This window comes from Phoca vitulina, unplaced genomic scaffold, assembly GCF_004348235.1.
Source record: "Phoca vitulina isolate PV1807 unplaced genomic scaffold, GSC_HSeal_1.0 scaffold9, whole genome shotgun sequence".
Taxonomy (NCBI): domain Eukaryota; kingdom Metazoa; phylum Chordata; class Mammalia; order Carnivora; family Phocidae; genus Phoca; species Phoca vitulina.
The window spans coordinates 33,324,822-33,348,432 of NW_022589712.1; the positions used below are offsets into that span (position 1 = coordinate 33,324,822).

Below are 23,611 nucleotides of genomic sequence, written 5' to 3' on the forward strand. Positions count from 1 at the left end.
CTGTAACACTAGCCATATTTTATAAAGATACGTGTCACTGCTCTAAAATGTTCTCACTGCCAGTGTTCTAGGAAGGAATTAAATACTTCAGAAATGCCTTTCACCAGGAAACTGAATTGTAATGATCAATAAACATGAATTAGGTATGGAAATCATTATTTCAACTCCTTAATCAAAATATGATGGCTTTATTGTATATAGTTATATAATTTTATAATATGTTGCTCCTACTACTTTATGCAGTTTGTCCCAAAACTCTAAGGATTAAAAACAATATTCCTCAACTAATTTATTTATATCTGGCAATTAAAAATGGTTCAATTAGCTACTGGGAATAAAAATATGAAGGAAAATTAAAATATCTTCTGAGAAAATGGATACCCAGGATGAGGGGGGAAGTATGCATCTCTGCGCACTCCCACGTGAACATGTGTTGGGCAGGAGGTAAACCGCACTTCCACAGCAGGAAGTGAGTTAAAATACAAGTCATAAAGTCGAATTAAAGGATACTATTTAGAAATATGTGCCATATGAAACAGGTGAAAAGTCAAAAATCTGAAATGGGAAGGAGTGGGACAAGGCACTGTTATTTTTTGTCATGAGCTTGGCATTATTATTGTTTTCAAACCATGTACACCTGGTGGACTTGAATACACCCATTACAGAAAGCACACAGCAACGGAAAAGGTCTCACCAATAGTCATAGCTCTCATCCCAGTTGTCAAAATGTACCAGGAAACGATTGTCCACCATATCTGTTACCGTAGCAACACAGATGAACGCAGGATTCTTTTTGTCTACAGCTTCAAGCTTCATTCCAACTCGAAAGCCCGACGGGATCACTGTCTACGAAACACACAGATTTAATTAGAGATAAGCACACACTTAACAGCGAGATCTGCACCCTCTCTACACCTCCCACCGTAAGACCTGGCATCCATCAGCTGCATTCACGTTATTTAAAGAGCATGTACTAGTTTTAGGGCAGGGTTGCTTTCCAATGAGCAGCAATGAGAAAACAATGTCCTGTTGGTACACCCAAGTCAACTATCTGGATATCAAGACTAAACCACCCATAACCTCACAGAGTTTAGTTAATTTCAATATGTGTTTTGGCACTGCAGTTACTAGTTGGGCAAGTTTAATTCACCATACAGTTCACTTTTTGTTTTTCTTGTCCTTGATTACAGACTTAACGATGAAAATTATTTCACACAAAATATGCACTTAATCAAGTTAAAAATGTGTATGAGTCAGTGCAAGTTCACTCCCATTTTTTGAAAAGATCTCTCTAAAGAGTACTCTACCGAAACTAGGTCATCTTCAGACATGAAAGGCTGTAAATTATTACAACTTTTACCTAACACTATAGATATTATTCACAAAAGCACCAAAAGAACTGGCTGAACATATATAGCCACTCAAAGTAAGTTTGTAATATAAGGAAAACCAAATGACCAGCCATCTGGGACATGAAACTAAGACAATAATAGCTCAATAAGATTTAGTGCTTGAGGTGCAGTAAAATGTAAACATTCCTTAGGATCTTGTGTGAGGAAAACTATCCTAACTCGGAGCAGTGTACTGGGATATTAGTAATGCCAATCATAATACACAAGTCATTTCTGCCCTTCTAAAAAAAAAAAATCCTCTGCCCAGACTTAAGTATACAGATACTATTCTAATTACTTTAAGCAAAACAAATGTTATCTCCCATTTTACTATAATTATACAGCTACCATTACAAAAATGTAGACAGCCACGTATCTGAAAATGTTAGCAGATGTCTTATATGAATAGAAGGAGTAGGCATTAATGCCACACAGACACCTTGATGATACATTTAAGTCCTGAAATTATTTACCAGGGTTCTGACCACAAATATTTGAATATTCTGAGGTAGAAGAATCTAGAAATAGAAAAATTACTTTCTTCTTGGATATCAAACTCATTAGCCCAAGATTAAGTTGTGTGCTAGCAATGCACAGAATTTAAGATGATGGTTCAAGGCAATTAATCAAATCCCTGACTGAATGCATCCTCAGAGAACAGACAGGGATTAGGAGGAATCTTGGAGCAGGCCGCTGAATTTTCCACCTAACTGACCTTCCTCCCTTGTCTTAACAGAGAATACCTACCGACAACACAGTATTTACATTTCAGTAATTAAGCTCTCCTCTCAATTAAGGGATTTTAAAATAATGATCTGGCTCATTAGTTCTATTAGTTACCTAAACACACACACACACCCTCTTGAGTTCTCTAATTCGACCTGGCTTATGCTCAATTTGATCAAAGACTCTTTTAGTCATCAGGCCAATGCTCAAAACAACTGGTTAAAATCATTTCCCAAATGGAAGGTATTTGGAGTGGGTGAGAAAGTTTCTGCCCACTCCTAATATTCATTTCCATTTGGAGGGAACCCCATTATTGAAACATTATTGTCTCTTTCTACATTCTCACTCACTGTTACCTGACTGGTGATTCTGGAAGAAGGAAGTGGTCATACTCTTAAAAGTAAGTTGGCCTACAGGGCACACAGTTTCCATCTGCTCCTGTCCCTGCAGGGGTGTAGGTCTGCCCTGGTCCAGTGTTCCTGGGCTTGGGGGATGGGGCAGAAGGGTCAGGAAATCGTAATTCTAGGTCTCAGAATCACAAAGCTCATTCGTCAACAGATAGAGGCCATGCATGTACTCCAACTGAGCCCTTATCTGTTATAAAGATGGTATTTTGGCTTTCCACCTGCTTGCTCTCTGTTAATTCCAATTAGATCAGAATGTGGACAAGAAAGAAGAGTGTAACATGTTGGGCTTCTTCAGAGATGCAACAGGGAACACACCATGGAAAGTGGGAACACAGGTCAAAAAAGCGGGAAATAAATACACATCCAGACTTTGCTTCTGTCATACGGCAAAATAAGGCTACACACTGGAGTGAAGGTAAATCATGGTCCCTAGCATGCAAATACAAACAGGGCTACACTCATCTCACTGCATGAATCCCATGTGAACAGCACTCTAAGCAAGGGACACTAACAATAAAATATCCTGCTCAATTTCAATTTTTTAAATGTACTTTTACTGTAAATTACACCAGGGTTTCATACTATGTTGCCTTCTACCCTTAAATAAAACACAATAACCATGATTTGCCTATGAAATATTTATTCATGATGATTTTAAGTGAATTTTAAAATTTAATTAAGAGTACTCTATTTACCAAAGCAATAAAATTTACTATAGTCTCTTGGTATCACTTTTAATTTAACCTACGAAACACTCAAAAGTCATTTCCCTTGAAAGGAAAAGTATTTTGGATGTACTTACTATATTCTGATTTTCAAATAATGACTTGGGAGCAGCTTGAGCTTTGCATGTCTTAAGATAGGTCTGCCAATTAAATTCTTCTTCTTTATAACCTTGGATAAGCACATATATATATATGGACTTAGTAAAATGTCAAAATACTTCACACTTAATTTTCCATTCCCACTTTTAGCTATACTTCCAACATGTTGAAATCAAACAATTGATTTTTTAAAAAGACAAAATTTAACTCATAATTCGTAACTATAGATTTTCTTACACAGGCTGTGTTAATTTCCAACAAATCATATTACTTTTTTTTAATTCCGAATGAATGATAATGGATATAAAGAAAAGGTAAAAGGAAGCAAATACATATTATACTCAGGTCTGCGTCTTATTACCAGGCCATTTCTACCAGTATTTAGGTGGAACAGCTCAGCAGTAGAGGAGTAAGCCGGAGGAGTCAAAATCTTTATTTTCTCCTCCCCTGTTCTATTTTGAGAAACTCACTTGTAGGAACAAGTGGGAAACTGGAGAAAACAGTAATAAAACAGAAAAATCTTTTTAGCCTATCACCACCAGAATGACAATTCAAGATTTATGAAGTAAGCATGCTGGCAAATTACAATAATGGAAATGTCCTTGCCTTAATGCTCACAATTTCACATATAATGTTGCTGAAGCCAACATTTCCTTTAAAAAGGAAATTGAGTATTTTATTTTATCTGCTCATGTTCTCTCTTCTACTTCCATTGAAGTCCAAAAGGCAGCATTAAAAGTACAGCTAATAATTCGCCACACATAGGAGGTTAATTTATATAAAGGCATGCAGATTTTCTTTTTCACCCTCATTTTTTTCTCTGTGTTTTTGTTTAATCCTTCAGCCATCTGAAAATACCATTCTGCCATTAATTTTTCACTTAAAACCAAAGGATGGCTAGTGCATGAAAAAATGAGAGTCCTGAGACAGGCCAAAAATATCACACTAGTCACCTGGATCTTTGACATCAAGTAAACAATACTGAACGTCACAGTTGAAAAGGAAAGAAATAAGATATTGTTAAATACATTAGGGATGGACTGAAAAGGATGGTTGTTATTCTTGATCTTTATGTAAAAATGAAACAGGCAGAATGACTGCCAGACTGACCTATAAAGAACTCAAGAATAAAAAAGTAATTGCTATTAATTCAACCCCCATCTAAACCAGCTTTTAATGCTATATTCTCCTTTCCAATCTTCTAAATATTAAGATTCATGAATTCGATGCATAATTTCTTGAGATTCTCTATATAATGAAATATCAGTAAGTAAACTTAGTCATTTAAATAGGTTAGAACTAAATTTTCAAATGTGTTTTTTCAAGGATATATGTATTTTTGACCCTGAACAATATGGATTTGCACAGTACAGGTCCACTTATTCATATCTTCTCTTCCTTATGATTTTCTTAATAATGTTTCCTTTTATCTAGCTTACTTTATTGTAAGAATATAGTATATAATCTATGTAACATACAAAACATGTGTTAATTGACTATTTATATTAAGAGTAAAGCTTCTAGTCAACAGTAGGCTATTAGTAATTAAGTTTTTACCGAGTCAAAAGTTACATGTGGATTTTCAACTGTGCTGGGAGATAGCGCCCCTAACCCCTGTGTTGTTCAAGAGTCAGGTGTGTGTGTGGGGGGGGGGGCGGCGCATGGGTGTGTGTATGAAAGAAATCTGTAACTAAAATTTGTATTCAAAATTAAGTATCAATCAAATATTATTTTATATACAAAGAAGTACATGGACATAGTTTATTCTCTTAAATAGGATTCTACTTTTTACATCTCTTTCACTTTAATGAATGTATTTTTCTTCATAAACAATAAGCTTGAATTTGGGCCTATCTAAATCATTATAAAGTCTGAATTCTTAAAAATTCCAAATCACCATGTAAGGAAAGAAGCTTTTACAGAATTTAAAATATGAAACAGAAAAGTGACAATACCTTTCGGAGGATGGAGTTTATGGCCAGTTTTCTCACACCACCCCACTGGGTGAATATCCAGAGCATCTGCATTTACCCAGAAGTCATAGCAATCAGAATATCCATCAAAGTGCAATTTTATCCGGTATCCACAAACCTGAAATAGGTAAAGCATGATGACTGACTAAAAAAACAAAAAGAAATCCAAAATACCCAGAATATCTATGTACAAAACTTACTTACAAAATAAAACAAAATCTATTGATTTCAGTGCAAGAATAAACACGGACATCAAGTGTAAATAGCCTATGTTAATCAAAGCACCCTCATTAACAGCAACAAAAGCAAGTGAACAAAATGACAAAAATCTAAAGGCAAAGGCGATTCATTGGGAAGAGCTGAGCTGCGGTGCTTTGGCATTCTTCCCAGTTATATTAGGAGCACACAGATACTGGGGGAAGAATGATTTTCCTACATATACATGTCCTCTCTGCATTCTTTATATTGTACCAGCACGTGTCACCAAAGAGGTCCGGCAGGGAAGGAGCCGGCCCCACACAGGGTACGCAGCCCCTGCAGAGTCCCAGGGCTGACGCCCTGCTGTCCACTGCCTAAATGCTGGCCCTTAGCCTTTACAGAGCTCTGCAGACAGTGACATTTGGCCAGATCAAGGTTGGTACACAGAGGGAAGTCAATGGCTTCTCCTCTCTACCCGTAGCTGGGTTGGGAGAAAGAAAGGCCTTCGTCAATTCATACTTAGATGAGACAGGTTCCCTGGAATGCCAATAAGAACTCACTTTATGTAATGCATGCTGAATGCTGAGGCCATGCATCTGTTTAAACGGTTCCTCTTGGGGAAGTTCTGAGTTAAAGGGTCACATGGGTCTAGGAGGTCTCAGCTGGGTCACTCTCTGCCTTGGGCTGAGAAGTTCAGCCTTTCAATCTCCTTACCACTAGCACCGCAGATGTGGACCCACACAACACACCAGACCTCTGAACACTCCAAACAAGAAGCCTGAGACTAGAGCACAGAGCCAGGGCAATTAACAATCCCCGAATAATAAGGTAGCTGTCTATTTACTGCCACACTATTAAAATCCAAGTGGCAAAACTGTACAGGATGAGTCAGGGTATGAGAAAAATTACATATACATGAATTCATGTGTATTTTTATGTGTGTGCACATATGTGATAGTCTGTATACATATACACACATAAGTATATGTATTTATACACATTTATGTACATACTTACACATGCACATATAAATGTAAATTCACAGTAAAAAAAGCTCTGAGAATATATGCCAAAATATGGGCGATTTCTTTTGGTTTTTTTTAAAGATTTTATTTATTTATTTGACAGAGAGAGACACAGCGAGAGAGGGAACACAAGCAGGGGGAGTGGGAGAGGGAGAAGCAGGCTTCCTTGCTGAGCAGGAAGCCCGATGCGGGGCTCGACCCCAGGGCCTCGGGATCATGACCTGAGCTGAAGGCAGACGCGTAACGACTGAGCCTGGGTCCAGGCGCCCTGACAATGATTTCTTCTGAGAAGTGGGAATGAGAACGGAGAGGCCAAAAGGGAAGGATGGGCTTTTTATATTTCATCTTCTATATGAATATTTTTTCAATTAGAATGTCTTGATATGTTACATATATCAGATTTACAACTGAGTTGACTCCCTCCAGAGAGACTAGAGTCCCTCCGCAGAGCCAAGATGGGGGTTCCTGCGAAGTACAGTCTCTGCCCCCCGCCCTACATCAACCCCACATCCAGAAGGAGCTCAGTGGCTGCTTCTCTCCTCAGTCTCAGAGCCAGGCAAGCCTACTCTGCCTCACACTCCACTGTCTCTGGTCAATGCCTGAGAAACAAGCCCCTTTTGTGACTTCTCCCTCTAGTCCCCTGGGGTCATACTGCTCTGAGCTTCACCTCCTGAGTCAACCTCCCCGCCTCCTCCTGCCCCACAATCTCCACTATGTCTCATGCTCTCTGGAACCCTCTGCTTTGGTAAACAATCTCTGACATCATCAAACTCCTTGTCCAAAGGCATATGTAATGCACCCCTCTCAAGCCTTCCCTCAAGGGGAGACTGCTCCTTCTCCCACTTTCTATCCCTCTGAGGCTCAGGAGAGGTTACTGCCTAGGCCCCTGCTCCTGTGAGTCCCCTGTCATGTGGCTGCATCACCAACTCGTCCTTATCATCCCACATACCACCCTCCCAAACATCCTTTCTCACTCATCAGACACTAAGCTCTGGCTTCCTTTCTTCCTTTCTCTCTCCTGAGTAATTCCCTCGTGCGCACGGATGACTCATTCTGTCAAAGGACCCTGGCTCCTTGCTCCCTGCATTTCTTCTCCACTTCAGTTACTCTCCTGAATCTTGTCCCATGAGGAACTAAACTGCCTCTCAACTACTAAATTAAAACGTCTAGTGCTATGAAGACATCCTCCTATTCAGTTTGCTAACCCGATTACTCCCTATACACACTTCTTCCTCAATCTCATTGAAAAGTCTAGTATCTCCCAGAAGTTGATCCTTCTACTTTTTCCCTAGCATCTGCCCTCACCCTGAGCCTTCCTTCCCTAGCAATCACTGAAAACATTTTCTTGCCAACATTTTTTAATTGTTGGCCTCATGTCCTTCCTAAAACACATGCCTGACAAAATTCCATTACCCCCTCGATCCACCTAGTCTGCACCTATACGTGGTCTAGGGACTATTGCTGAGGGGGAAAAAAAAATTATTCACAATTTCCTGTTTGCAAAGTCACCTACGTGATAAAATTTATTTGTAATCCAAAAATAGTAGTCGTGGTGTTTGGGAACAGATGCACATACAGAGTGGCGAAAAATGTGAGCTGCCTATTGTGCAAGTTCCGAGGTGAAGTCGAAGAAAGCAATGCTCTCTCTGCCTTGTTTTCCATCTCATTCTGTAAGCCAAACGCCCTTTGCATAGTCAGTTTACTGCTACATTTTTCACATTTGTGCTTTCTGTTGGCGATTTTGCTATTTAAAATGGCCCCCAAGCACAGTGCTGAAGGACTGGCTAGTGTCCCTAAGTGCAAGAAGGTTGTCATGGGCCTCATAGAGAAGACATGTGTTAGATAAGCTTCAGCAGGCATAAGTTATAGTGCTGTTGACCAGGAGTTCCGTGTTAAAGAATCAACAGGAGATATTAAATAAGATGTCATGGAACAGAAATACACATAAACAAGGTTAAATATTGATCAGGTGACAGAAATGTTGTGACCAAAAACTCACAGGAACCTAATCCTGTACTTCCCCTAGAAGTAGTGGTCCAGGGTTTGCTATTTATAGGACTCAACTTCCACAAATGAGAACCAAATGCACCTGTAGAGTGGACTCTCCCTCTGTGTAGCAATCCTTCTAGATAGCCGTGTCCGGTTCCCACTCCCATTCTTCACAACAGCCTTTTCAAATCCTCCTCCCTCTCCTTCAGCTACCATGCCCACGACCCCCATCATCACTCTCAGTGATTCACCTTCTGTGGTAAAGAAGCTGCCTCGAACATCTGACTCCAAACTAGCAAACCTGCCCATGCCTGTGCACACCCACCCCCTCCACCTCCACCCTGCTAGAACCCAAGAAGAGATTCCTGCTCCTGGCTAAGGCTGGGTTTCCTTATATACCCTGGATCTCAACTTCCCCTAGCCCCTCCTTATCAATTATCTGCTCTCTCTGAGCCCTCCAATCCGCTGCTCCCTAGCTGCTTTTTCAGAATTCATTCTCCAGTCTCTTCCATTAAAAAAAAAAAAAAAAAAAGGCAGGGGGAGGGAAGAAAAAGAAAAGTAAATAAAGACTCTCTCTCAGGCTTAGGCAAACAAATTCCCCCATAGTCTTGGTTAAGAATGTAACAACTGGCAAACCTTTTTGGAGCAACAAATAGCAGCATGCATCAAAAATTTAAATTTTAATCACGCTCACAAGGGCACTGTTTGTAATAATGAGAATGATGAGAAAGTGAAGACCACTCATTTGTTCATCAATACGAGAGAAATTAAATGAATTACAGCAAATTAGTAAAATGGAACACCACCCAATGCTTAAAAATAATATGTATATAAAATATAAGATACACTGTCATAAAAGCAAGCTCCAAAAATTATGTATTATACCATTTATATGTAAAAAAGAGAAAAATATACGTATATGTATTTTTACAAGTAGAGAAAACATCTGGATGGAACACAGTGAATGCGTAAGGGTCATTATCTCTGGGATCTGGAATAAGGAAAAGCAAGGAGTGTGATAGAGGACTTTTATTTCTTATAATGTATATTCTTTTTTAAAAAAACTATTTTATTTATTTATTTGAGAGAGAGAGAGAGGGAGAGGGAACACAAGCAGGGGGAGTGGGATAGGGAGAAGCAGACTCCCCACTGAGCAGGGAGCCTGACACGGGGCTCGATCCCAGGACCCTGGGATCATGACCTGAGCCGAAGGCAGACACTCAACCAACTGAGACACCCAGGCGTCCCTATTTTAATGTATATTCTTATACTAGTTGAAGTTTTCATGATGAGCAAACATTACTATTATAGTAAAAAGCTAGACAAACTAAAATATATCTCCTTCAAAACCAGGAGTTGGAACACACACAACACACACACCTTAAAAAGATCCCCTTTTTTACAGCTAAACTTCTCAAAAGCAGTCTACACTTACTGAATCTGCTTCTTCACAATGCTTCCTCAATTATTTAGGGAACTAAGATGAGCTAATATATGGCAAGCACTAAGCTCAGCATCTGTCCCATGGTCCTCTCTATGTAACTGTATATCATCATTATTCACCATAATTGTCATCATCCATTAGATGTTACTGTGTTCCACAGGAGCCAAGCTTCTTACAAATTCACTAAGTCACTGAAAGAATACTATGATAACTAAAACTAATACACAAGAGATCATCTTATTCTTTTGGGGGGAATTTTTAAAGACTTTATTTATTTTGTTTTTGAGACAGAGGGCACGTGAGTGTGGGGATGGGCAGAGGGAGAGAATCTCAAGCCAACTCCACACTGAGTGTGATGCAAGGCTTGATCCCATGACCCTGAGATCATGACCTGAGCTGAGCTTAAAAGTTGGATGCCCAACCTACTGAGCCACCTAGGTGCCCCTTTGGGAGAATTTTTAAAGACACATACCCCTGGCTCAAGAGAGGGAGGAAGGTGGAGGCTAGCACAGGAGGAAAAAGTGAATTCTGCACAGGAGGAAAAAATAAATTCTAAGAAATACTCTCAGTAATATACTAGACTGACATATATATAAATAGACTTGGACAATTTTTCCTAAAAAGTTTCACAGAGGTACCTTGAAATACTAAAAAATACACAAATATCTGTTGGTCTAGTTCTTTTTCTTTTTTTTTTTTTTAAGATTTTATTTAATTATTTGAGAGGGAGAGAGAACAAGTTGGGGAGGGGAGGCGTGGAGGGAGAGGGAGAAGCAGACTCCCCACTGAGCAGGGAGCCTGATGCAGGGCTCCATCCCAGGACTCTGGGATCATGACCTGAGCCAAAGGCAGACTCTTAACTGACTGAGGCACCCAGACGCCCCTGTTGGTCTGTTTCCTATGTGAAGGAACCACAGTATGACCAAAGCTATGGAGTCAGATGGACCTGGGGTCAAATCCTGGTTCTATCACTTTGAAGCTGTGTGGCCCTGCATACATCACTTAACCTCTCTGAGCCTCAGTTCCTTTACCTATAGAACAGGAATGAAAAAACATGACCTGCATAGGATTCTTGCAGAGATTCAGTGAGTTAATGCACAAAACAGTAAGTACAATGCCTGGCATGAAATAAGCACTCAACAAATGGCACCTTTTCCCATTATTAAAACCCCAGAATCACCACTGTATTGCAAAAATAAAGACAAGGCAAGGCTTACCTCAGCCACAGTGAGGACACAGTACACAGACTGATGCTCAGGGTCCACACCTTCTAACTTCATGCCAACTTTAAACCCATTTTTGTTATATGGAAAGGACTGATACTAAAATGCAAAATGACAGCAGTTTTAGTATTTTATCCTGAACGTCCAATTAAAATGTGAATAATTACCATTCTTAAATAAAGACTAACAAATACATAAATAATTCTTAAAAATCCAAAAGAAAAGGACCATCAAATAATCCAACGATAAATGAACAAAGACTATACACAGGTCACAGAAAGGGAAAAATTTTACATATCTGAAAAGATGTTCAACCTCACCCATGAGAGTCATACAAAGTAAAATTACACTAAAACATACTTCCCCTAATCAGGTTTGTCAAGATCAAAAAGTCTGGTAACACAGTGCGGGCAAGGCTCTGGGAGGACAGGCGCATACATACATCTAGCAGGGGTCGAAACCGGCACAACCTCTAGCCACCTCCCAGTATCTATACGAACAGGACATGTGGTTTGTCTCAGCAATTCTAATTCTGGGAAATTATCCAAAGAGATACCCACATTATGTGCAAAATGACAGGTGTACAAGGTCATTCACCAAAACATTTATTTGTGGTTGTCGTGTACGTGTCATATATTAACATATATGTGTCAACCAATAGGGAGCAGCTTAACTTGTTATGGAACAGACATAAGATGTCATATTATGAATATAAAAAAATGATGAAGGGATTCATGAACTGAGATGGACTCCTTTCCAAACTAAGTTTAAAAAAAAAAAAAAGCAAAGTCTAAAACAGTGTGTGTGACATGTTAGCATTTGGTTGAAAATGGGGAGGACAGGATCTGTGTATAGCTACTGCTTATCTGCACATACAACTTTCTAGGAAGGGGATGGAAGAACTGGTAACAGTAATCACTTATTACTGGGAGAGGCAAATCTGGGACCTAGAGGACAGGGCTCTGAGGGACATTCTTCACATTCTTCTAGTACTTTTACAGTGTGAATTACATGACTGTTTTACTGAGTCAAGTAATTAGGTATATTTGAACTTTTTTTAATGTAAAAAAGTCTATTCTACAAAGAATCAAAGTTACAGAAAATAATCAGATAGAACAAGTTCATACGTAATTACAATTACATTTAAATTAAATATTCCTAATACAGATGTAATCATCCTAACACTATTCATCATTTTTTTAAACTGCTTATCTGAATGCATATCTAACAAGGTATCAATGGAGGATTTATTACACGCTATGATTAAATATAATTAAATAATTTAAAACAAGGTTCAGCAGACTACACTCTATGGGTCAAATCCAGCCCACACCTGTTTTTATAAATAAAGTTTTGCAAGAACATGGCCATAGCCCTTCCTTTATATATTGTCTATGGCTGCTTTCATTACAACAACAGAACTGAGTTGCTGCCGCTGAGACCAGATGCCCCACAAAGTCTAAAACACAGACCATCTGGCCCTTTTACAGAAAAAGCTTCCTGACCCCAGGTTTAGCCCGGGGATGGCAGCTCCCATTCAGAACCACACTTGGTATCTATACTTCTGAGCTTAACTCACTTAAGACAAAATGTTTTTATTACAGTTAATAAAATACAATAACCTGCTTTTAGATTTTTGTTGTGATATTATATAAACCTCTAACTCATTTTCATTTCTCCCCAAACCGTAACGTTGACATGAAATTTCATGCCAGGTTTTCTTTATCTACGAGCTTTTCGGCAGTAGTAGAGGTATCCCTCTTAAAATTACTGAGTGAAAGCCCAGTAAAGGTTGAGAGAAAGAGCATGTGTATCTCGACATGTGCCCGTGCATGTGGCACCGGGGGGGAGGTGGTGGTCAGCATATATTAATGTTAGCTGCCCTTGCACTTACCCCTCCACATAAATACACTCATGAAAAACAATATGCTTGAGAAATTATCCCAAGTCACATTTCCTAAACAAACAACGCTAATTCCAGATCAGAATTCCAGAGCTTTCGCCCTTGTAGACAACGCCCTTACAGACAATGCAGACAGTGTTTTCTAGAAGAGTCCGTACCTCCTTGAAGAGCTTCGCGGGCACGGCCACAGCCTTTTCCTCCTCCAGATAGGATGCCCAGCACCAGGCTTTCTTTCCTTTAGGAGGCAAACCTGAAAAGCAAGTGAGACTAATAGGCTAGGGTTCCCAAATCTAAGAAGTCAGAGGTGTATCTTGTGAAGTCTCACTTCCCGAACCACTACTATGCCGGGCCATTCTTTTACTTCCATGGCTGGCAGTTCCGTCTCCTCCTGGCCCCTCTTCCAAAGGAGCAAAAGCTAAGGAGTAAACTGTAGTGTATGACCAGTTATGATGGCAGAAGAAAGCAGCAGAAGAATTTAGAATAAATGAAGGAGACAAAACAGGAAACCAAGATAGAACAGTATCATGAAACAAGATGATCAAAAAATGTTTCCTGAGATCAAGAAGCTAAGGACTAAGAAGAGGCCAGTGCACTGAGTGCTGAGGGAACGGCTGCTAATTTGGGAGGGGAGGGGGTGGTCAATTCAGCAAGGGCCAGATTTTGAGCTGCCAAAGAATCTATAAGTGATAAAGACATGCAGCCAGCCAATATCAATTTTATTTTGGATTAATTTAACAAATAATAGAACTGAAAGGAAGAGAATACCTTGATGGGTAGCAAAAGTTATTTGGGGAATGAGATTTGAGCAGGCTAAGATGGAGCCCATGAAAAGAAAAAAGAAATTCTGAATACCTACGGGAGAAAAAAATAAATGACTGAAGAACAAGGTCCCAGAAGAGCCAGGGCCCTGAAGGTAGAAAAGCGGAAGGGAGAGAAAGGTTAAAACATTTGTGAGGCAGAGACCAGAGTGAGAAATTTACCCCCTCTCATCTCAGTGATGTAAAACAGAAGGTCATCTCCCCCAAGAATATAAGAGTTAGGCTGTGAGCCTGAGGCAGGCAGAGATAGTTGAAGCTGTCTTTGAGGAACTGAGACATGAACGAGCAAGGAGTGCATCCACGCAGCGAGGAGGCACACTGGCTTCCTGGCCCCGGTTTGCAGGGACAACATGAATGGCCAGGTCGGCGCTGGGGCTGCCCTAACATGAAGGGCTGGCGGGCAGATGGGATGGGTCAAAAAGGCGAGACAAAACCCTACTGGAGGACACTGAGGCCTCAATGGAAATGAGCTCAGGACCATGCTGAATAAGGAGGCAAGGTCATCCAGTCAATTATAAAAGGAAAGGGTCTGAGGACTGGATTCATCATAAAAATAAAGTGTTGCCTAAGGAGCAATGACAGAAACAAAAATGGTTCCCCATCAGGAGGTTGTGGTTTGAGAGGAAACATTAAAAACTTAAAGCCTTAGGAAATGAACAAGAACAAAGGTTTTAGTCAATGTGCAAAAGTAGGAAAAAAAAAACCTATTTGATGGAAAAATATAGGAAGATGTTTTCATGTTTGCATGGACACTACTCAAAAGTTCGAATTTCCATTTTTTTCCTTATCTACTTCTTCAAAACCCTGATTTTTATTGACAAAATTTAATCAAAGAAAAACCCAAAACAATATCTTCACTGCCCTAGTGTACATTACCATTAAGACTAAAATGTCTACCTGTGTGAAATGTTTTCCACTTCATAAAGCCACAAGTAAAACCTTTCTTTCATCAACTTACCCTGCTTCAATACAGCCGAATCACCTCGTCTTTTCCTTCGGGCTCTCTGCGAACCCCTCAGGATTCTTCCATCTTGTTTGTTCTCCTACAGCAAGAAAGGACAATTAATGATTTTAAAAGAGCATGAAACTGGCACCAGGTCTAACTGAAAAGTTAGAGAGCTGTCAGAAAGCATTATTTTTTGTACGTTTCTTCAATTTCACTTCGTAACTTTTAAAGAAAGAAAGAATATAGGTCATTTGAGAACTGTGTTGCTTTTGGCCTGAGGTCATTACAAAATAAGAACGTTTCCAAGAATCACACTCTGCACCAGCACAGATACCACCCCTGCCTTCTTGGAGCACTTGCTTCTTATAGCTCCTTGACCACTGTGTTCGGATTTTCCTCACACCCCACTGGCCTGTCTTTCTCAGTCCCTTTGCTGGTATCTCCTCTAACTCACTTCCTTTCTCTTCTCTATTGAACCCCTCTCCCTGGGTTTTAAATATCGTCTGTCTGCCAAATATCCCCAGTCTGTATGCCCTGACCTCTTCCCTGACACCACACTCATGTATCCAACCGCCCACCTGGGATCTCCACTTGGACACCTAATGAGCATCTCAAACTCACCATGCCAAAGGACTCTATAGATTCTGACCTCCAGTCTTGCCTTCCCATCCTCGATAAATGGCGTCATTATCCAGTGAACTGTTCAAGCCAAAACCTGAGTTATTCCTGATTCTTCTCTCTCCCTCACACACCGTGATGACCCTGCCTCCAACATCTACGCTAAATCCAGTGACTTCTATCCTCCGTAGCCCTCTTAATGAGTCTACTGCAATAAACTGTGGGTTTCCCTGATTTCATTCTCGGTCCCACATACCAACGCTAGAGCCATCGCTTTAAAACATAAATCATATCACTGTATTTCCTTGCCTTCAACCTTCCAGTGGCTTCCCATCACACACAAAACAGAATGAAACCCCACTAGTCTGGTTTCTCATGAAGCCTTACATGGCCTGGACCTCTTCAACTTCATCTTACTCCACTCCCCCTTAACCTGTAAGGCTCAACTAAAAGGTCTTTTTTTATTTCCTCAAACAAAATGCGTCACACAGGTTCTTGCCTTAGGGGCTCTTCCCCGGCCATTCCGTTGCCCCGGGGCCTCCTCAAGTCCTTCTTTTACAAAGCTGGCTCCCTCTTATCACCCAGACCACACTGTTCGTGCCACCTCCTCTGGGAGGCCTCCCTAACAACCCAGCTTAAAGGAGTCAACCACTCCTGGTGCCCTCCTTTATTCTCCCATAGCACTTATCACAGGCTGCCGTGTCTCCTGTTTATTAGATGTCCCCTTAAAAGAATGTGGTGTCCCTGAGAAGAGATCCTATTCTCCTGCTGCCACACACCCTGTCTTCCCAGCTCCTAGGAGAGAGACCAGCAAATAATTGGTGGCTCAACACTGATCTGAAGGGAAAGTCTTCAAGACCTCAAAGTTCTCTTTTCATACAGGATCACTAATATATACTTTAGGAATAAGATATTTATGTTTTAATTAGCACATTCTGAATTAGTTTCCCCTAAATATACCTGACATTTGTCTGCCATTTTCTACCTACTTGCATAGTTTTATGAGATCTGCAATTTACCAAAATGGGATTGACATTTTTGCTATCGAGAGGGATTGAAGATTTTGCTGTGGCCTCTCCCATCAGTAATAAATTTCAGCACATCCTACTTCTTCAGCCTGAGGGAGGAGTCCTATTACTATTCCCATTTTGAAAGGTGGACAGTGACACCCAGAAGAAGGTCGGGAGGTAACTTGCCGACAGTAACATGGAGTGTCATGGAACCACCAATGGAAGTCAGTGCCTCTGACCGGGGTGCTACTCTCCTAAGAAGCACCCCCCGTGCTCCTTGGTAGGTGCACAGGAGATACTAACCATTTCGTCATCTCTCTCTTCTCCATCCTCCTTGGAGTCGGCTTTCAGAGATAATTTCGGTTTCTTCTTCCGACTACACTTAGGATCTTCTTCCTCGTTGTCTTCTCCTATGTCCCTTTCTTCCTTCTGATCTCTGTTGTGTTTATAAACCCAAAATAGTGACAGGAAACAATACCTATCAAACATCTACATGTTGATTATCATGCAACTTTAAAAAAAAAAATTATCCTCCAAAGGAAAAACATTAACCACCAGGAGAAGAGTGTAGGCATCAGAATTTCATAGCTAAGGAACACCTGGAACCACTGTCATGTGTAACAGCTCAGGGTAGAAAATGGAAATTAGCTTATATATTAATTTCAAAAGGGGATCAGCGCTGTATGTGAAACAGGCTCTAACAAGTTTAAAATCATGTCTTTCACATCTGCCACCCATACTAATAAAAGAATCAATTATTTAGAGATGTTTTAGTCTTCAGGGCCATTTTAATGCAAGGATCTAGCAATTATTAAGAATGACAAGTGCAACTGAAAAAAGGCCAAGTGTAACTCTGTAAAATAAAAGCTGGCCAACAAAAACAGACAATTCCCAGGCCTATGCTGGTGAAAATACATGGGAAATGCCACGAAAATATAAGGGTCAAGTCACTGCTTTGTGGTACAAAATTATATGCAAAAATGCACCGTGGTGATTAGCTGAACTTGTCAGACAGTCCCCAAATGGCCAGGGCCCACAGCACTGTCAGCCACAGAGCACACCTCTGTCTCCTAAACCTCAGTCTGCGCTGAGGTCTGAGGTCGGGCAACTCATTACACAACTCTCTACGGCCATCTTCATTCAGCTGGTCCCCAGTTTGTGGTGGCTCCGTTTCATTGGTGGAGTTTTGGGTGAGTTACCTAAGAATCCCCCACATATAAACAAAACTGCTTTTCCATAAACATCCGTATCATCAAAATGTATGTGGTCCAGAGACACTGAAATACTCTCAGCTAGGGAGCACACGAGGTCATCAAAAGGCTGAAGAGACACAGGCCACCCTTGCAAACAGGACTTATGCAGTACAACTCAGACCAGACATGATGGCAGTAATGGGGTCAGGGTTCACACGTCTCTAAAGGAAAAGTCTCTGGGGGAAAAAAAGGGCATGAGTGGGGGACAGATGTCAGAGCACCTCTGTATTCCCAAGCACCATGACGTTGGACTCTAAAACCCATTTTACAGATGGAACAGGGCAAAAACCTACTTGTCTTTGATATGCCGGGCACAATTCTGGCTGCAATAGCTTCCTCCAGAAAGACACTCATCTACATTGCCATACTGACAACAGTTCTCACAGAATTGAAGCCCTTCTACTTTCACTGGATCCTTCAACCTGAAAGGCATCCCAGTCTTCTCCGAAAAGACTAGAAGACGAAAAGGAGGAAAAAAAAAAAACAAAAACAAAAACAGTGAAAGCCATGACAGAAAACATTCCAAAATACATTTACACTTTTTCCTCTAATAATTTTGTTAGCAACACAATAAAAGAATAATGTTTGTTGAATGAATGAATGACCGATCTATAGTTCGTGGGAGGGGGAAGAGAATGGACTTGGCAGGAATCATTCAAATCATTTACCCAACAAAAAATATTCTGCAGAAAAGATAAAAGTTTATCCAAGGCTTTTTCTACAGAGTTCAAAGTAAAATAAAGAAAACTTCATTACTAAACTCGGAAGATGAAACTGTCAACCTACAGAATCCTATTTTATAGATGTATCTTTGACACAATTTAAAAAGGGTTATCTATGTTGTTTAACTTTTGATGAGTGGCTTTGTTCTGCTAAATTGGTTAAATCACCACCTATGCGACTTTTCATGTAAAAGATCTCCTAAATCATAATGATCCAAATCATTTAGGAACTCACGCTTCCTTTTGCCTTAATTTGTTAGGCTAATCATTCATTCAGCAAACATTTATTAGGCACCAATTTACGCTAGACACTGATAATGATAGTACAGACCTTGCCCAAGAGAGCTCACAGTCTAGAAGAGAAGACAGGCAAGAAAAACCAATATTTATAAAAAAATGTGATACATGCAATTAAAGTATGAACAAGTTCCAGAAGGAGTACAGAAGAAGTGATTCACTTGGCCTGGATTGAGGTCAGGGAAGGACTGTCTGATATAAAGCCTCAACTGGGTTTTGAAGGCCCAGAGGCATTTACCAACTGGACAAAGAGAGAACTGGCATCCCGGCCAGAAGAAAGAGCAGGGGCAAAGGCAAGGGAGCACAATACCACATGATGTGCTGGGAGAATGACATGGAATTCAGTGCTGCCGGCACTACCAGGACACCGTGTACAGACAGAACAGAACAGAGAGCAAAGACACAGTAAGCCCGTGGGTGGTGCCACCCAGATCTTTGTATGTTCGGCTACAGAGACAATAAGAAATCAGTGAAGTGTCAGATAAGCGATCTACAAAAGTTCCTCTGACTTCAAGGTGTGGGATCAATTAGGTGAAATTAGCAGCAGAGTGATTCTCGAGGTGGAGTCTGCAATAGTTCAGGTGAGAGCTGATAAGGGCCTACACTGAGGCAGTGGCAGTGATCATTAGTAGAAAAAGCCAGATCTGAGACGTATTTAGGAAATAAAAACCAAGAGGGTTGAGTAACAGGCCATGGGACTGGGGGAGGACAAATTCAGGATGACTCCTAGATTTCTTACTTGTCCACTGGGTGGATGGTGCTACCACCAACTGAAATATGGGTTATAGAAGAAAGAGCAGGTTTGGGGGAAGGGAAGAAAGAAATAGAAAATGAATCGCATTTCAGACATGTGGAGTTTGAGGTACCTGTGGGACATCCAGGTGGAGATGTCCAGTAGGCAGGTGGAAATACGGGCCTGGAGCTCGGGGGAGAGGTCGGGGCTGGAGATATAGATTTAGGAGTCATCAGCATATAGGTGTTAGTTACAACCATCGGAGTAGATGAGAAAAAAGTGGCAGGCTTTTGGCTAAATCACCTGGGTAGGCTATTACAACACTGGATTTACTTGATAATTTCCAATTAACCTTGTCCTATTACAGATCTGGCATTAGGAAAGAAGACAGTTTATAGTTATTTTAAAATATAAAAGTTGGTTCCATATGAGTTTTGTTATAGAAATTTACTTAAGAACACATGACATGAAAATCACCCAGGATTTTCAAAGTTCCAGCCTATTATAAAACCAGATAGTCTTATTTTAAAACTCTCAAAAGAAAGAAAGGCCCTGCAGACGACCCATTCTTACCTTCTTGAGCAGTTGGTACCATCCAGGTTGTGGTAGCTGTTGCTTTTTTCACGTTTTCCATCTCACTCTCATCTGTGATAACTTCCAGGGCTCCAAACTCGTTCACCCGAAACTAGAGACAACATGGTGGAAAGAGGCGACATTTACAAAACCGCTCAAATAATTGTTTCATGGCTGACACGTATAGTCTTTAAGCAAAGTAATTATGCTTTAAAAGTTCATTTCAGCAAATATATCTAGATAAGCCCTCTACTAATATTAAGTCCTTTGCATTTTACTAATTTGGGGATTCAGGGAAGGGAAAACAGAACAAAAGCAGCAAGGTACTTCTTCGAGTACGATAACCAACCAACCCTACGCTGTGCCAGTAGAACTGACTACTCACTCCATGTACTCTATAAATCCAAACATCAGTTTTTGCTAGGACTTTTTTTTTCTTCCTTATTTCGTATTACTACTTACTTAGTAATCAAAATTAGTAAAAGAAGAATGACTTTTCCCAGGAATCAACTTGTCTCACCCAAGTTCACCTAGGCCAAGAGAAAGAAATCTCTCTTCCAGAAATAATGACCTGCACTCGCATCTCCTTATATTTCCAAGATGTAGACGAGGAAGGCTGATGTGTGACCAGGTGAGCCCCAGCTCCATACTTCTTTCTTCCACTGCTTTTTGGAATTCTCCATCCTATTCACCTGGAGTCCTCCAAAACAACTGGTAAAGTCTATGGAGATCTGAACAAATCTACTAGCTACTGGCCAATGCTATCACTAAAAATTATAGGCATTTTGATTTCATGGACATTTTGATTCCAAATATTGAAAATTTCCTCTCATCTCATGGCAAGCTTCAAATCAAATATGCTTCTGCAATAGCCTGGTTGTACTGTGCATGTGTTGAAGGCTTAACTACTATCTACGTGCAGGGACCCCACTCCCCCAATCCCCTTTGAAACAACTAAGTTTTCTCTCCTATTCATGAAGTTCAAAGTTTTCCATAGTTCTCTGTTTTTCCATAAAATAAAATGACACCAAGGATCCACTAATTTTGACAGCTGGTGAAAAACTGGAAAGCTCACGATTCAAAAGATTATAAAACTTTTTTGCTTAAAGTTTTTAGATCTTTCGCAGAAATATGGATGAGCATGCCAATATGTAGTAGTGAAACTTAAGACCTTCCATTCCCCAATCTAAAACATCTATTTAGTCAACATGCCCATAGGAGGATTCATTTAATCATTCAGACTACCAGTCAGAAAAAGCTGAAGCAAAAATTACTATTCTTTCCACCAGGAAAACACAGCACATTAAAAAATTTTATGCATGTACTCTACAGTGATTAAAAGCTTTTTAGGCTGACAAAGCTGAAACTGTTAATAAAAGTGAAAATGTTTTCTACTCCGTATTTCAGATAGAAGTTCCCAGCTAACATGTGTTTACTATACCTAGTGTGCTCACCTAAAAATATCAGTCTAGGAAGTGGCAAAAAAGTAACTGAGAGGAAAAGAGCTAAAAATAACTTTACTTTTTGGAAAAAAACATTTTAAATGATCTACTCTGAAAAGGGAATATTTCAAAATAAAGCTGACAGTACCATCTACTGGGCAAGAGTAGAAAAAACAAGCCATAATGTTACTAATTAATGATATTAAAGAGTAAGACAAAAAATAAATTCTGCATGAAAGTTTAACAAAACTATAGGCATGACCTTTGTCATTCAGTTCAGGTAAGTAATTTTACTTTTATTATATGCTGATGTTAATTTATACCTATTTGAAAACTATAAAATGTGAGAAACAGCACCATTTGCATTACACTGAGAGTCTCCTGTGGTATTAAGTTTCCAAATTGCTGCTAAGCTGGGAGGGACCCTGCATTTCCAACACTGAGAAAGAGAACACCACTCAGTGGAATCTTTAAATAAAAATTCAGAGTTATGACACTTGGAAGCTTTAGGCTCAACTACTCTCAAAGTTAAAAGATAATATTCCCACAATACAACAATTAATCCCAATTATCTTTTCCTTCTAATACTTATTGCCAGTAACTGAACTACAGCCAAAGTACAAAGTAAAGATGTCACGACACTCAGGGACACAATTAACTCCTGTAAGCCAGGGATCCATAACTGGACTTCAGGAGATTGATGAATCCCATGAAATACATGCAAAATTACATCAGGGGCACATATATATTTTTCTGGGGATCGGGTTCATAAGTTTCATCATATTCCCAAAGGCATCCATAACCCTGAAAAAGTAAAGAACATCTCACTGAAGTTACTTTATCTCAAAAATTAACCTCCAAGTGTTTTCAAAGTACCCTATTGTATGCAAAAAGACACAGGGATTAAATTTTTTTTTTTTCTGGCTTCTCAATTTGGATTTACTGTCTTTCACAATGTTGCTATTGTAGAAAATGCTGGACCACATAGGCTGGTAGGTGCTGCCAGCATTACTGGAGTTCCACAGATGGAATTCCAGAAAGACTGACACATTCCCTAACATTTTTTTCCCCCAATAAAACCCTCAGGTTCTGAAATGGGAATGCCTTTATGAATGGTTTTAGAGCCATGGAAACTTGAAATAATCCCTCTTATTTCTTTTTTCAAAGTTATTAGTTCTTTTAACTTAGACATCTAAAAAGCAGCATAAAAATTTATTGAGTGGCTCCATTCCATAATCAAGAACATCAAAATTATAAACTTTACAAAAGAAATTTATTAAGCACATCAAACACATCAGCTGACACTGTAATTTGTTCTGTTAGTGGATACAACTAGGTCAGTCAGAAAACAATTATGCCTGAAATATACAAGGGGTTGCAAAGGTTGGTTTGTTTAGCTTGGCTTGAACTACCTTTAATTGATTCAATTCTCTTCTTTATTTTTTCTTGTAGAGGCAAAGGATCCTTTGCTGATTTTTGCCTGTCTTTAATAATAGATCACTAAAAGACGCTGCCGAGGTTACTATTTTTATTACTTTCCATGTTGAAATGTGAGTTCTACTTACCGATCTGTTTTAAGAGCAAAGATTTTGGTAACTACACGTTTCTCAACATTCATCACAACAAGGCAAAACTGCACTAAGCACAGTGAATTTTCCAGTTGGGTTTCTGCATTGCTGCTGCAGGGTCTTGCTCTCAGTTAAGTGGCAACTATTCTTACTAGATAAGATGCTATCGCTCCCAGGAGTGCATCTGCATTTTACTAAAGGATTTCAAGCAGCTAAATCCTTACGACCCAGAGGAATAATTCTCTGTGGATAAATTTCAGACATCAATTAGAAGTTCAGAGAGAGAAACTGCTTAGGGACAGGGAGCCCTACCATGCACCTTCCCACTACCACTTAATACCTGCCTGTTTGTATGGCTGGTCCTGAGAAATTAATCTACAAATACTAATTTGCCATTTTACAGAATAAGTAGGCAGCGGTACAGTTTCCAAAGCTTGTTTAAGCAAAAATGTCTTGTGGATGACTACAGCATTTCCACGAGGGCCAGTGGACACTTGCCGTTCTCCCCTAACACTATACTTTCTTAGG

At 39.9% G+C, this 23,611-nt stretch overlaps 1 protein-coding gene across 5 annotated transcripts in view; it reads right to left on the bottom strand.

The window, feature by feature from the left end:
* The window catches only part of L3MBTL3 (L3MBTL histone methyl-lysine binding protein 3), a 119,574-nt gene that overhangs the window by 67,400 nt on the left and 28,563 nt on the right, over positions 1 to 23,611 (bottom strand). For 4 of the 5 annotated variants that reach the window (XM_032407883.1, XM_032407886.1, XM_032407884.1 and 1 more), the window contains exons 4-13: positions 20,074 to 20,185; positions 19,634 to 19,708; positions 18,042 to 18,201; positions 16,799 to 16,931; positions 14,880 to 14,964; positions 13,262 to 13,353; positions 11,195 to 11,299; positions 5,304 to 5,439; positions 3,327 to 3,418; positions 695 to 846 (exon numbers count right to left, since the gene is read on the bottom strand). In XM_032407883.1, the coding sequence (XP_032263774.1) occupies positions 695 to 846; positions 3,327 to 3,418; positions 5,304 to 5,439; positions 11,195 to 11,299; positions 13,262 to 13,353; positions 14,880 to 14,964; positions 16,799 to 16,931; positions 18,042 to 18,201; positions 19,634 to 19,708; positions 20,074 to 20,185 (1,142 nt within the window). The remainder of the gene's footprint in view (positions 1 to 694; positions 847 to 3,326; positions 3,419 to 5,303; positions 5,440 to 11,194; positions 11,300 to 13,261; positions 13,354 to 14,879; positions 14,965 to 16,798; positions 16,932 to 18,041; positions 18,202 to 19,633; positions 19,709 to 20,073; positions 20,186 to 23,611) is intronic. The other variant, XM_032407887.1, reaches the window with a different exon arrangement.